The sequence below is a fragment of the Nilaparvata lugens genome, chromosome 1 (genome assembly GCF_014356525.2).
Source record: "Nilaparvata lugens isolate BPH chromosome 1, ASM1435652v1, whole genome shotgun sequence".
In the NCBI taxonomy this organism is placed as follows: domain Eukaryota; kingdom Metazoa; phylum Arthropoda; class Insecta; order Hemiptera; family Delphacidae; genus Nilaparvata; species Nilaparvata lugens.
Genome location: NC_052504.1, coordinates 52,509,937 through 52,524,455, shown reverse-complemented (window position 1 = coordinate 52,524,455; position 14,519 = coordinate 52,509,937). Strand labels below are relative to the sequence as shown.

General features: G+C 34.6%; 1 protein-coding gene across 1 annotated transcript; it reads left to right on the top strand.

The window, feature by feature from the left end:
• Positions 1–3,857: 3,857 nt before the first annotated feature.
• On the top strand, positions 3,858–12,847 carry LOC120353260. Its single transcript, XM_039436246.1, has 4 exons — positions 3,858–4,442; positions 5,871–5,967; positions 7,197–7,255; positions 8,534–12,847. Exons 1-4 carry the CDS (start codon positions 4,356–4,358, stop codon positions 11,078–11,080), a joined length of 2,790 nt encoding a protein of 929 aa, XP_039292180.1. The 5' UTR covers positions 3,858–4,355; the 3' UTR covers positions 11,081–12,847.
• The last annotated feature ends 1,672 nt before the right edge of the window (positions 12,848–14,519 follow it).

Below are 14,519 nucleotides of genomic sequence, written 5' to 3'. Positions count from 1 at the left end.
ACGGCAGAATCCTAGCTCCTGAAGATCATATTACGGAAGATCATATTTCATATTTCGCAGCTCTCCTGTGCTTTCACATGGGGATCTCACAAATAAGCCGACGGATCTAACAATTACGCCGACGTTTGCTCAAAGTATGACTCATCACTTTTTCTCAAAGTCTAACTTCCTTAAAAATATAGATAGAAGATTTCTGATTTCGGATTTGGATTCAGTGACCCCAAATTCTAAAAAGCGTAAGTCCCCTTTTCAAAAATACCCAAAAACAAGGGAGTTATAGCTGTTCTTAATACAGCTTTCCATTATCATATGATTATATAGTAAACGTACAAAGATAACAATACTCCTGCCTCACGAAGAGACAGGCAAAGGTTTTAAGAAGTTTTCAAACACCTAAAAAGTTTAAACATGAACATTATTAATTTTTAAAAGTTCAAAAGGAAATTAAACTTTGAAAAGATGAATCCAAATATGAACCCATAAATCATCTCCACTCATCACCCAATAAAATACGAGGAAAAGGACAAGTAAGCTTCACTGAATTTCAATTGTCATTCAACAATCTAGTATATCAGGTTCAAATAGTTGAATATAACTCCAAAATACCAGTAAATATTTCTTTGCAACAATCAGAAAAATCTATTATAAACATTGTGGTAATCTGAATCGATCTATGCGAAATAGGAACTGAATTTGGGGTCGCTGAATCCAAATCCAAAATCAGAATCTTTCTATCTTTATTTTCAAGAAAGATAGATTTTGAGAAAAAGTGATGACTGGAGAGACGTAGAATCACCATGTGAAAGCGGCGATATGTCCACTAGTATCTCGATCAAATCAGGTTTCTGCTTGTCTCGAGGGAAAAAGACGTGACAAAAGGAGGTTCCTGACTCGGGATCACCATGTGAAAGACACGATTGGACTCAATGTACTTCGACCAAAAAACGTGAACTCTGTTCAGTGTTCAAGTTGTACGTCTCCTATCGTGTGAAAGAGGCCTTAGAGGATAGCTGCTGCTCTCATCGAGCCTTACTGTTGAGAATTTTCAATTTAGGATGCAATTAATTACTTTTCATTATGGTAATTCGTGCTTCTGCAAGCCTAGAGCTCTCGTTTTGCAATGATTTTAAATATTGTAATTAACCAACTTTAGGAGAGGGAAATTTTTTGGACAGATTTCTGTATTAGTATGAACAATTTTCAGTATCATATAAATAATATGAAAGAAATTGCTTAGAAATCTCATCATTATTATTCTCCTGTTTGAGGTTTTGCTTGACCACCCTTTCCCTGGGCTCCGACCCCCAAGGAAGAGTGACAAGCGATTTTACCAGAGTGACTGCTCCACATGTCCGTGTGGTAAACAATCATACTGGGTCCATTACCATCAATTTCTCCCATATGCGGTCATGCTCGAAAGAGCTTGCATATGTGTAATGTTACTTTTTGTAATATTCTAATAAATTAAAAAAAAGTAAATAAAAAATAGTTCGCTCTGAGTAGACGTAATAAACCAAGGATGACAGCCTTCTGCATTTGACCCGCGAGCACAGCAGCAGTTCTCTCACAGGCTGGAATCGTTCTAGATTAACCAAAAATGAGGGGGTCTCATGCCCCCCAGTACACCTACAATCAGCACCACCATTCTCATAGAGTAGCCTGGGTTTAGCCTGCGCAGCTCTGTTAGTAGGTCATGATATTTTGTCTGTTTTCCTCCTCTTTGGTGATAATGATTGTCAGTTATACCAGAAGGTAAACATGTACCCTCAGCTGGTGCTGAAAAATCATTGACGAACATTGCATTTGAAGCAATGTCAAGGAGAAAATCAGGCTTTGTAGCTCTTAAAAGCCTGTTGGTGGAGAATGATAATATTATTATTATCATAAAAAATCATTCAGCATAGATAGATGATTTCTCGTGTGAGGGAAGCTCAAACTTCATGAACTACGGTAATAATAAGAATACTCTAAATACTCATTGCCTTCTGGTACCTGGAGGTCAAGTAAATTCATCACACAACTCTTCACTTACAAGCACAGTATATGATTTTTAAAAAGGAAATGACGAATATGAATAATGGAAGTGAAAGCACCAGTAATATAAATTGACAAAATGAGTGTTACGTGAAATTTTTCTCTTTCGAGAAGAGCATATTATTTTTCATTCCATAAAAGAGAGAGGTATTCCATGTCTTGGGAGGTGAGCCTGTATCACGATGGCTTGCATCAAACACTGTTGACATTCTCATTAAATAAACTCAAAACAATAAAACATGTTGTTACATAAGCTGTAACTGTGTTCAGTGTCACTACATAAATATTTTAACCAACCTGTGCTGTTTCACACCTACAAATATGATTGGAGTATTAAGGGAGTGACTCGAAGATTGTATTTTGCAAGAAATATTTTGTGGGAGAATTGATAAAATCTAGTCTAGATTCAAGCGGTGGTAAGTGGTGGTTGTGGGTAGCAGCATTGGGTAAAAACGTAAAAGCCAACATTAGAAATTTAATAATAATAAATCGGGGGTAGCTCTAGCGTGGCGGATCGTACGGTGGCGCGAAGTTTTAAAAAGAATGTTATTTTATAAGTGGAGTGAGTGGCGAGGAAGGGTTAGGGGATTTGAGGCTCACTTGGCCCCAGCCCAAATGTCGTGGCTAGCCCGTGGCGGGATCTGATTTGTGTGCCCTGGGCTTGGTCTTAACGCACACCTCCTGAGGATATGTTTAAACATCCTTCCTCCTCAACCTCCTCCTCATAATCCCCCTCCTCCACCACCTCTTCGTCATCCCCTCTCCTCCTAATCATTTCCTGCTCCACATCCTATTCATTCTCTTCAAACCCTTCTCTACCAATACTCCTCAACCTCATCCTTCTCCTTTCCCTCCTCCGTCCTTCCTCTTCCTACTCCTTCCGCACTCTTTCAACCCTTCTGTTCGATACCCACCGTCGTTTTTATTCTCCTGTAGGGAATTACGTCTGAAATGCTATCTTGATTACGCTTTCTTCCCTTCGTTCTGCCAGGAAGACACTTGACTTATCCCAGAACTTGGAATTTTCTCCATTTTACACAATTGCCGGCGCCTATTTATGTGGTCGAGTGCAAAACAAACATATACACAAAACTTAGAAAAATCGCAAAACTTTATAATTAGATTAGAGATGAGTAGGACACTGGATTCAAAATTGATGAGTTGACCCATTCTGAATGCTAAAAATGTTGAACTCTGGAATTCATTCAGTTAAAAGAACTAGTTAGAACTCTCACTAGACGAATCAAAACTCTCACTAGACAGTGTTAAAATTAAGCTATGAGCTAAAATTCAGCTCATTATTTTCAAGTTGATGAATAAATCCCCACTGTAATTCATAAAGTATTTTTGAAATAATTGATGAAAACTGTATATTTCCCAATAACAATCATAGATTTTTTGATAAATGACTTTGACATTCAATAGATAATTATTTTTATTTTGATTGATAAACTGATTGGGATAGTGATTACTTGATCATTCTCCTCCTCTTTCTTCCAGCACACATAATTTTAGCAATATTCTATTTTTACTTTCCTTGCCCTATTACCATAGGTAAGGAAAGTATTGCTTTCTGAAAAAAATTAAGGTACCCCAATTTCTTAATTTCTATACGTTTCAAGGTCCCCTGAGTCCAAAAAAGTGGTTTTTGGGTATTGGTCTGTGTGTGTGTGTGTGTGTGTGTGTGTGTGTGTGTGTGTGTGTTGTGTGTGTGTGTGTGTGTGTGTGTGTGGTGTGGTGTGTGTGTGTGTGTGTGTGTGTGTGTGTGTGGTGTGTGTGTGTGTGTGTGTGTGTGTGTGTGTGTGTGTGTGTGTGTGTGTGTGTGTGTGTGTGTGTGTGTGTGTGTGTGTGTGTGTGTGTGTGTGTGTGTGTGTGTGTGTGTGTGTGTGTGTGTGTGTGTGTGTGTGTGTGTGTGCTCTTGTGAATGTGTCGGGACGAGATCTGGTATATGGTTGCACACCCACGCAGCGAGATCCGCTGGCTCGGCGAGATCCTATCCCCCGGATCTCAGTGAGCGAAAGCCTCTGATTCGTTGTCTACGCATCGAATTCATAGAAAAAAAGTCCCCCACTTTGTTTTTCAACTTGGATCTCATTTTGACTAATATTGTCTGTGCGTGTGAGGTGTAAAGCTTTTGAAAATTGATACCACGTCGCGCTAGCGTCGCCTACACACAGCAGCTCAGTGTTGCCAAAGTAGGGAATTTTTTGTAGACCTAGGGAATTTTTCTCTAGCGTAGTGCTTGGACTCCTGGGCTGTTCCCGCTTCCTTATCCTCTTCACAAACTCCTGGAATGTTCATGTTCATGTTCTGTAGGAGTGATGTTTTGTTGTGGCCACTGCAGTCAGAATTTTCTGAAAAGATGTGCATTTATGGTTCACGTTTCAAAGTGCAGAGAAAGAGACAAGGTAAGTTGAAAAAATGCTTCCTCACGTCTTAGTTGGTTTGCAATCTAGCCTATCTAAATAAATTACTATCAACATTTTAGCATAAAATGTTCCATTAAAAGGCTCTATGCTATGGTGTCTTGTAGCTGTAGGCCTATAAGTAATTCAAGGTACTTGCAATATCAAAGATCTATTTTAAAATATTTATATTATAATACAGTAGGCTATAGGCCTATATAATATAATTATGATCGTTTTATAAGGCCCTCAGATTCTGTAAATCTACTATAAAAACTATTGTATCGGAGTGAATTGCTGACTGGAACAAGTTTCAAATAGATCATGTCACAGATTATGGAATAACTTAATAACTTGGTAGCCTAATAAGTTTATTCAAGTTTTGATAAGTTACTAATTTTAGAGCATTGCAAACAGGTTAGCAATACCTGCCTAATCGTTCCATAATTCAAATTATATGTGAGATCTTTTTCATGAAACTTGAAACTACCTACCTAATAATAAGTTACAACAATTTTCTGTATGAATTTTATCTGTTATTTTTCTTGAATTTTGAGACTTGAAGTAGTCTTTTAATAAGGCCCTTATCTGGCTTAGCATCATCTGTGATAATAGAGATCCCATAATATCTATTATAATAATGACTGTGGCTACGATATAATGCCCAGGCTTTGATCGAGAACATGGAAATTATGTGTAATTCTCAGCTTTGTCAGGACAGTTGTCGAGCTGTCTACGAGAGTACATGTACATCGAAAAGAGAGTGACCCCAGCAATACTAATTTGCTCTCAAAGACAGCTTCAGACTGTCCTGACAGAGCTGAGAATTAATAAAAGGCATTTGCCTACCTCCTAACTAATTGGCGTCAGCTGTATTTATTCATGTATTTTACTTGGACATTCATAAATTTTAATGTATGAAAATAATACAAAAAACTTTCTCACTAATCATATACTATTTAGGCCCACGTAATGAATGAAATAACATTTCAAAATTATGAACTCAACAAGTTTCTGAAACTTGAATACAAAAAAAACTCATAGCCTACACAAATTATCAACCACAACTCAGAATTTACAAATATTGTGCTTTGAACTGAAGCTTTATTATGCTTTTAATTCATGGAAAAATTTCACACAAGAACCCATTTTTCACCGTTCTTGTTGTAGCAAACCTACTAATTGTACCGTAATTATTATTTGTAATTATTTGAGTTGGTAATAAATCAGTTCCAATTAAATTCTTGTTAAAAATATAATTGGGGAAATGGTTTATGCATTGGCGGTATTCTTATTGCATTAGATGAATCATTTTTCAAACAATAAATTAGGCCTATATGTTGTTTGTTTAGTTTCCTATTTTTTAAATACAATATAACCTTTAGCTATCATGGTACCTACTACCAGTACAAAAATGGTTTAATGTTCTAGGTTGCAGCTGAGTCCAAAGATAGTTCAGATAGTTCATTGAATTATGACTCGGACAAGGATCCCCCTTGGAGTCCCTCTGGGAGTGAATACTCTTCAGGTAGGCAATTTTTCTCTATCGCTTACTATCTTTTTTTTATTCATGTATTTTAAAACATGATTGGAATTTTTTCTGTTTCAAGGCTAGAATATCCAACATTTCAATTTACTTCAACTTATGGGAAATTTTTTGCAAAAATCTTTTACATTTAAAACAAACTCACATTCATATCATCAATTTAAATTATGTGGCATTGACTAAAAAATTATTGTCTGGTTGTTATTTATGAGACTTAAGTTACAGCTGGGAAAATTGGGAAATTGTTCATTTCAAGGAATAAAAGGGTCTTATGCCACGTTTACACTGGAATGTTAATAACATTTTTGTTAATAACTTCTTTGAATAACGTACATATTATTATGTAGACTTATATATTATATAGGCCTAACTAATTATAAAATGTTATTAACAAATGTTATTAACATTCCAGTGTAAACGTGGCTTAAGGATGGTATTACACATTAATATTTATAGTATCATAGTTCATCATGATTATGAAAAGAGTTGAAAATCATATTTTCATATCATCAACTATGATAATAGAACTATTACTGTGTGGATCTTGCACAATTTATTGTAAACAAGAGTAGTGATGTGAAAGAATGCCCTCCCATTTAAGTTAGGACAAATTCTCAGGTTACTGTACAGTTCTCAGGTTACAAACTTTTATTTATTTTGAAGATCAAGTTATTATAATTTGTATGTAATGTTTTTCATTATTCAGCCTAGTAGGCCCAGGGGATATTTTTCTGAATAACTTACTTATAAATTTTTTGTTTGGTTTGGCCTAATGAAAATGTTGTTTGACTAATTACTTGTTTTTTTTCAAGTCCAATAAATGGTAAAGCTATTTATGAAAATTTTATTTGTTCAAATAATAGTCACATTTGACCTATCATTGTAAAGCTATGTTTATATCAAGCACAAATTTCTAATCAGAGATATTTTACGTCATTAGTTTGGAGAATACAGGCTGTTCTGTATTTATAAGTTTGGTTTTAGCCAAAACAATTCCTTCCAATAGACCTTGAATAATGCACATCATACTGAGAGCAAACTGGTTTATTTATTGCTCTTGAATTCAATGTGTGAATTGTTGTGCTTGATTCCTGCTAAGAGGACCCCCAATTAGTTTTGTACCATCCCAACCTTGAAACAGACAATACAATTTCTCTTACTTGAAACCTCAGAAAACTTGTTTGAAGACAAAACTCATTGTTTGATTTCAGACTGTGAATCGCCATTGACACAAGAGCAGTTGAATGTTGTAACTGAAGCATGTAACTTCGTAAGTAACTTTTGATCTTTGTATAGGCTACGTGTTAATAATGATATGTTTTTTCAAATATTCATCTTCCAGTGTTTTTCAGAACTCAGCTGAATTATACCTTAGGTCAGCGGTTCTCAAACACTAGTACAAATAAAATATATATTTTTAAAAGTCCCAAAAATGCTTTGTTACTAAGATAAATATGGCGGAAAATTGCAGATTTTATGTCAAATTGGCTGGGAAATCTGTTAGAATCAGATGTTTGTGAGTGCAGTGGTTATTGAAATTTCATTATTATTGAGATTTGTCAAAATATGTTGGAAAACTTGATGTTTCAACTTTGAAGGGATAAAACTTGATTATTTGTTCGATAAACCAGTATTTTAAATTGATAAGACTTGTAGAGAATTCAATTCTGGATATAAAATGGCCTGTCAAATAACTCACCCAAACCTAGATATCAGGATTAAAAGAACAGACAAAAACAGCAAAAATGAAAAATCATTTTGTTCTGTTCAATAGAATTCCATATTCATGAGATTTAGATCAGGTTTTAACAATCAAATGGGAAATCAAGTTTTTTTTAGCCCATCATGTCAAATTTGCATAAAATTTGTCCATTTTCATACCTGAAAAACTCATATTGGTATACCCATATACCACTAATATTTCATAAAATTGCATATTTTTCATAAAATATACAGATGAAATATATATATTTTCTATAATTAATTATTAATTCCCCTCCTAGTTCTCTTCTAGTGCCTAATATGTTTCCTTATCCTACATTTGAAACTTCTATCCGGCTTGACTGGCCTGTATAACAGGCTTTACTATCAGCACAGTTTAACTTTCACTCTTATACCACATATTAATTTTGTCCTTACTACAACTAAATAGGTGTTGTTCTAAAAGCTACATCAGGACCATCCTGAATGTCTGCTAATTTTATGAAATATTCTATCCACCATGAGTTCCTCATACCCATTTTTGGCAGCTATTTGCTTAATGATCCTTATCTTCTGACTAAAATTATTATGGTGGGTCAATGGTATAGTTGAAGCTCTATAAATCATAATATTGAAAGCAGCAAGTTTGTGGGAAATAGGATGACATGAATGATGAGGAATTATTAAATACCTTAGTAAGGTCAGTACAATACCTTTGATTCAGTTTTACCATGAAGTAGTAGTCTAATAATTTCTAGTCTTTATTCACTAGAGATATCTACCACAATATCATCTCAACTACTTATTACACATGAAGTAGTGGTTAATCTTTTGTTCCTCTTTCTAGCTTACTGATTGGGATCCTGATGAGTTTGAAGAAGAAGGCTCAGCTGGTGGGCAGTCTACAATTGCTTCTGGTGCAGGCCAATCTACCATCTCAGCTGGTGCTGAAGAATCTACTGGTGATGGGCAGTCTACAATTGCTTCTGGTGCAGGCCAATCTACCATCTCATCTGGTGCTGAAGAATCTACTGGTGATGGGCAGTCTACAATTGCTTCTGGTGCAGGCCAATGTACCATTTCAGCTGGTGCTGAGGAATGTACTGGTAGTGGACAGTCTACTATTGCTTTGGGCGCATGCCAATCCACAATTTCAGGTGGTGTAGAGGAATCTGCTGGCGGTGGGCAGTCTACCATTGCTTCTGGCGCAGGCCAATCTACCAGTGCTTCTGGTGCAGGCCTATCTGATGGAGAGAACATTAATGTAATGGTTGCCAAAAAAAGACAAGATGGAAAGAGGATTTGGGACAAAAGAGATTCTTGTATTTTTTGTGATTTACTAGTCACAAACTTCATAAGACATCTAACAAGGAACCATTCTGAAGAAATGAAAGTTGCCGAAATTTTAGCTCAACCCAAAGGTTCTGCAATGAGGAGATCTATGATCGAAAAGCTCCGAAAGAAAGGAAATTTCAATTATAACACAAACGTTCTGAGAGAAAAATCTGGTAATATTATTACCGTACAAAGACCAACTAATGATTGTAATATTGAAAAATATCTCCCATGCAAATTATGTCTGGGATTTTTTTCCAAAAATCGACTGTACCGACACATGAAAGACTGCAAAGAAAACAGTGGAAAAGAAAGCTCTAGGAATGCGCAGAGTGCAGGTCAAGCCTTATTGGTAGTTGCTAACTTTTCATGTTCAGACAGCTTGAAAACAAAAATTTTTCCTATTATGAGAAATGACAAAATAAGCAAAACTGCACAGGAAGATGAACTTATATGTGAATTTGGGTTGAGGTTGCTCAAACAACATAAAGAACAACATGTAAAACCAATAATATCCCAAAAGATGCGAGAATTAGCAAGACTGAAGATAGAACTTCTAACAAATAAGCCAACAGCAATAGACAAGTCAGGTAAAATTAAAAAGCTTCAAACACTTGAAGACTATTTAGACCCTGACTTTTACAATGATGTAGTTAAGGCGGTTAACACAATTGCCGGATTCAATGAAGAAAATGGTAAATACAAAGTGCCTTCATTGGCCTTGAAACTAGGGCACTCCCTTAGGAGCTGCTCCGAAATCATTGAGTTCAAGGGTACAACAACAAGTAACGAATATTTACGAAAGAGAGGAAAGAGGTTTCATCAGCTTTTACCCAAAATGTGGAAGTATGATGTATCTTCCAATGCATCAAAAACTTTGAGTACAGCAAAGTGGAATAAACCCACAAGAATTCCCCTTGCTGAAGATTTGAAACAACTTCATGATTTTATAATAAAAGAAGAAAAGAGTTTGTATGACCAAATGAAAAAGCTTCCTTCTGAAAGTGTATGGAGGGAACTAGGAAAAATATCTTTAGCCCACATCATTCTACTGAATAGGAGAAGATCTGGCGAAGCCCAAAGAATTGAGGTTGCTCATTACCTAACTATAAATAACCCCAAGACTACTTCTGACATTGACACTCTGTTAACAGAAACTGAAAAAAAATTGTGCAAGACATGGGCTAGATTTCAATGTCGAGGCAAAAGAGGCGCCCCTGTCCCTGTTCTCTTAACTGAAGGGATGAGAAAAAATATGGAACTGCTTATGACAACAAGGGACATAGCAAACATCTGTATTGAAAATCCATATTTTTTTGCCATACCAAGAACCAAAAACAGTTGTTTTCGAGGTTGTGATGTTCTAAGGCATTTTGCTAAACAGTCTGGTGTGCAGTACCCAGAGCTGATCAGGTCCACCAAATTGCGTAAACATGTAGCAACAATGTCTCAACTTCTGAATTTGTCTGGAAATGAGATTGAGTGTTTGGCTACATTTATGGGTCATTCTGTCAATGTTCACAAAGAATATTACCGGCTCCCAGACGATGTGGGCCAAGTAGCCAAAATAAGCAAGTTACTACTAGCTTTAGAATCAGGTAAGTTGAAAGAAATGAAAGGACAAAACTTTGATGACCTTCAAGTTGACATGGGCAATGATAGCTTAACAGAGTCAGATGCTAGTGATCATGAAGATGAGGGGACAAGAAGTGTTGAGATAAATGAAGATCAACCTTTGACATCTCAAACTTATGAAGCTGACTCAAACACTTCATCCCCAGAAAATAAAAGTGAAAGGCCTCATGATGGACAGTCTACCGTTGCTTCTGGTAGAGCCAACACTAGAGTGAAGAAACGTAGAGTTACTGTTGTAAGAAAGATGTGGTCCCAAGAAGAAACCGATGCTGTAGTAAGACACTTTCAAAAACATATAATCATGAAAAAGGTTCCAAACAAAGAAGAATGTGACCGGTGTTTGGAAAAAGAAGCTTGTTTGAGCAATAGGTCATGGTCTAACATTAAATATCATGTGAAAAACATGTTTAATAAACTGCGTTGAAATGCAATTAATACCTTAATCTGTGCATACATTATCAATTTTTTCATCAAATTCCCACAAATAAGAGAGCTTCAAACTCCTCCCAATTGCTTCAATTTCCTTCAAAGAAATTCTATTATTAAAAAACAGTTTTCCCTTTATACTGTTTCAACTTGTGAAGAACCTAACTATGAATGTTGTAGTTTTTAAAGCTTAAACTCAACTTCAAACTTATTCTAAAACAATATCTAAATATTTTTAGCAACGTTTATGCACGTGATGTCGAAATAAAATACATGATAGGCCTAAACCTTTTTTGCTATTAAAACTCCATAATAAATTTGATTTTGTATTATTTTCCATGTTCATGGAATGGTTTCTCTCATTCTATTTCATATATAATTGATCATGTGAGATAAGGAACTCTGGTTATATAGTATAAAATACTTCTTATTTTGTCTACAAATAAACTAAACTATTGAATATGATTATATAATAGTTAGCATTAAGATTATGATTATTACTTTTGTGAAGTGAACTAAAATCCCAACTTGTCTAGGAATTCTTACATAAGGAATTTGAAGCTTTTTTTTATTTGAACTAATTTGATGATGAATTTGAACATGTACTCTCAGTACATTTTATAATACATTTGGTTTTGAATTATTTTCCACGTTCATGGAATGTAATTTTTGTTTTATTTCGAGTATAATTGATCATGTAAGATAAGGAACTCTGGTTATATAGTATAAAATACTTCTTATTTTGTCTATGAATAAACTAAACTATTGAATATGATTATATAATAGTTAGCATTAAGATCATGATTATTACTTTTGTGAAGTGAACTAAAATCCCTACTTGTCCAGAAACAACTACATAAGGAATTTGAAGCTTTTCTATTTGAACTAATTTGATGATGAATTTGAACATGTACACTTGATACATTATATAATACATTTGGTTTTGATTTTCCACGTTCATGGAATGGTTTTTCTCATTTCATTTCATCTATAATTGATCATGTGGAATAAGAAACTCTTTTTATATACTTTAATATGGTTTATATGAAATGTTCTATGAATTCACTACCGTATGTAATATGATTGTATGTTCTATACAATTGTTTGTTTTAAATTTTCCATGAATTAACTATTGAATATGATTATATAGTTAGCATTGCCATCACCTATAGTTATAGTTATTAATGCATGTATTGTAATATGCTACCAGCACGTGGCTTTTTTCCTCTTCTCCTGTCAGGACTTGCAATTTATGATTTTTGATATCAATGTAGCCTTATATAGGCTAATATAGACTCTATTGTATTGTTTTGTTTTTCACCACCACAAAATTATACAAAACCAACCTCTTTTTTTGTTGTTCTAAAAAAGTATATACAATTTTTGGTGACTAAAAACTTTTTGGTGACTACAAATTTTATTGTGACTGACATCAGTCAGTATTTAGATTTTTTTGATTCTGATATAAATTAGAGCTGAAATTTTAAAAAAACTAAGATCCATTGTCCGCTGAAAGTTGAGTCTGGAGATCTAATGTTTTGATTTCAAATGAATTAATTTATTAGTGAAATGTTTATTTAAATTCAATTGTTTTTTTCTATCAAGCTTGAACTGATTTCTATAATAAGAATTTTATTTCACTATGTAAGCCGTTTTGGGTCATCCCGTGGCTTAATATTGTAACTTTATAATGTAGGCTATTATTATTATTCATAATTTTGATAATTAAATGAATATGGAATAAAATTGAATTTTTTTTCATTTATTTGATGGTGTCCAATCTTAATTAGTGATAATTGGAGTCCTACTTTATCAGATCAATCAATATCATTCATTGTTATAAGGAATAAAGAGGAAAGATTATTCATTCATGCTTATAAATTGAGATGGCAGATGGCAGACTACTCTAGTTCTATATTCTGGTACCCAAAAGGATGCCATAAGAGATTTTTAGTGGAAACTACTCACTTTTAAGATGGAATTAAAAAGAGTCCTTCAGCAATTCCATTGTCGCTATTTTATCCTCTACTTTAATTACTCAACATTAGATAGTGAACATTGGATATTTATTTTACTGATTATAAAATTTGATCAGAACAGTCAAACAGAACTTTTCTACAGTAAACTTTTTGAATAAAATGAGTGAAAGTACAATGTATAATGAGACATTCTCAACTCATCAAGTTTTTTTTTTAGTTCTATCGATAGCCCACAATTATTCTCATTTTTTTCTAACAGCGTTTTATTCAACTTGCTTTGGGGGTTGTTGGTCAGGTTGGAATTTTGTCAATTAATTTTCATCCACTTCCTAACGAGCTAGAGACTTGAAACTTTCAGAATAGATCAGAACCTGTTGACATTGCAACCTTCAATAGTTTCTATTATGATTCATTTTGTATTTAGACTAATTTTTAAAAAACTAAATTCTATATGGAGGATTTAATGTGTATAAAAAATCAAAATAAAGATTCATTCCATCAAAATAATAATTCAGTTTATTATAAGGCCAAGGCCACATGTGCAGCTATTTGCTGCAAATTTTGTCAGCACTGTGAAGATGCCCCCGCCCTGAAAGAGGTACAAAACTTATTCAGCACCAAGTTATGGCACAATTTTGATTGAAATCTGGACAAAGTGATTTTTGTATTATTATTTAAAAAACACCTTAGGCCTATATACTAATATAATGAAATGTTTCATGCAATGCAAATTAATCATATTTATTGATGTCTTTATAGTCAGAAATAATGTTGCTGATTAAAATTATATCTCATAATAATAATGATAATTGAATAATATCACACATCAATTAGTGGATCTCACAGTGACCATGTTGTATTGTTCAGTGTGTGAACAGCTTGGATGACAAGAAAGGGAAAAAATACGGTGCGCCTCTAAATTGCTGTTTAGTTCAGATCTGGCAACACAGGTATCACTTGGCAACGTCGCATTAGGCGGATCTGCTTCCAACCGCAATCAACCAAGGATGTGTATTAGTCGGATCTGCTTGTGACCGTAATCAAACAAGGGTGTGCTCTCCCCACCACTTTTCAAAGGTTGATGGATCTCACAGCGACTCACATATTGGATCTCGCAGTGATAGCACCCAACTCATTTTGATTATTGGAATAATGATAAAACAAAAGTGATTGCAGTGATGTAGAAGATTGGAACTACAAAAGTGTCAGGTATTTTTCCTCTAAAATGGCTCCTTCTGCTGGATCTCGTTCAGCTGGTGGAACACATGGATCTCAACTCGGCTTATAAACACGTATGTGTGTGTGTGTGTGTGTGTGTGTGTGTGTGTGTGTGTGTGTGTGTGTGTGTGTGTGTGTATGAGTGTATGTGCGTCTGTGTACACGATATCTCATCTCCCAATTAACGGAATGACTTGAAATTTGGAACTTAAGGTCCTTTCACTATAAGGATCCGATACG

Bases quoted from the DNA above. Each gene is read 5' to 3' on its own strand.
- LOC120353260 (XM_039436246.1), top strand. From the start codon at position 4,356: ATGTTTTGTTGTGGCCACTGCAGTCAGAATTTTCTGAAAAGATGTGCA. The intron at 4,443-5,870 runs GTAAGTTGAAAA...TTAATGTTCTAG, and splicing joins AGTGCAGAGAAAGAGACAAG to GTTGCAGCTGAGTCCAAAGA. The intron at 7,256-8,533 runs GTAAGTAACTTT...TCCTCTTTCTAG, and splicing joins TAACTGAAGCATGTAACTTC to CTTACTGATTGGGATCCTGA.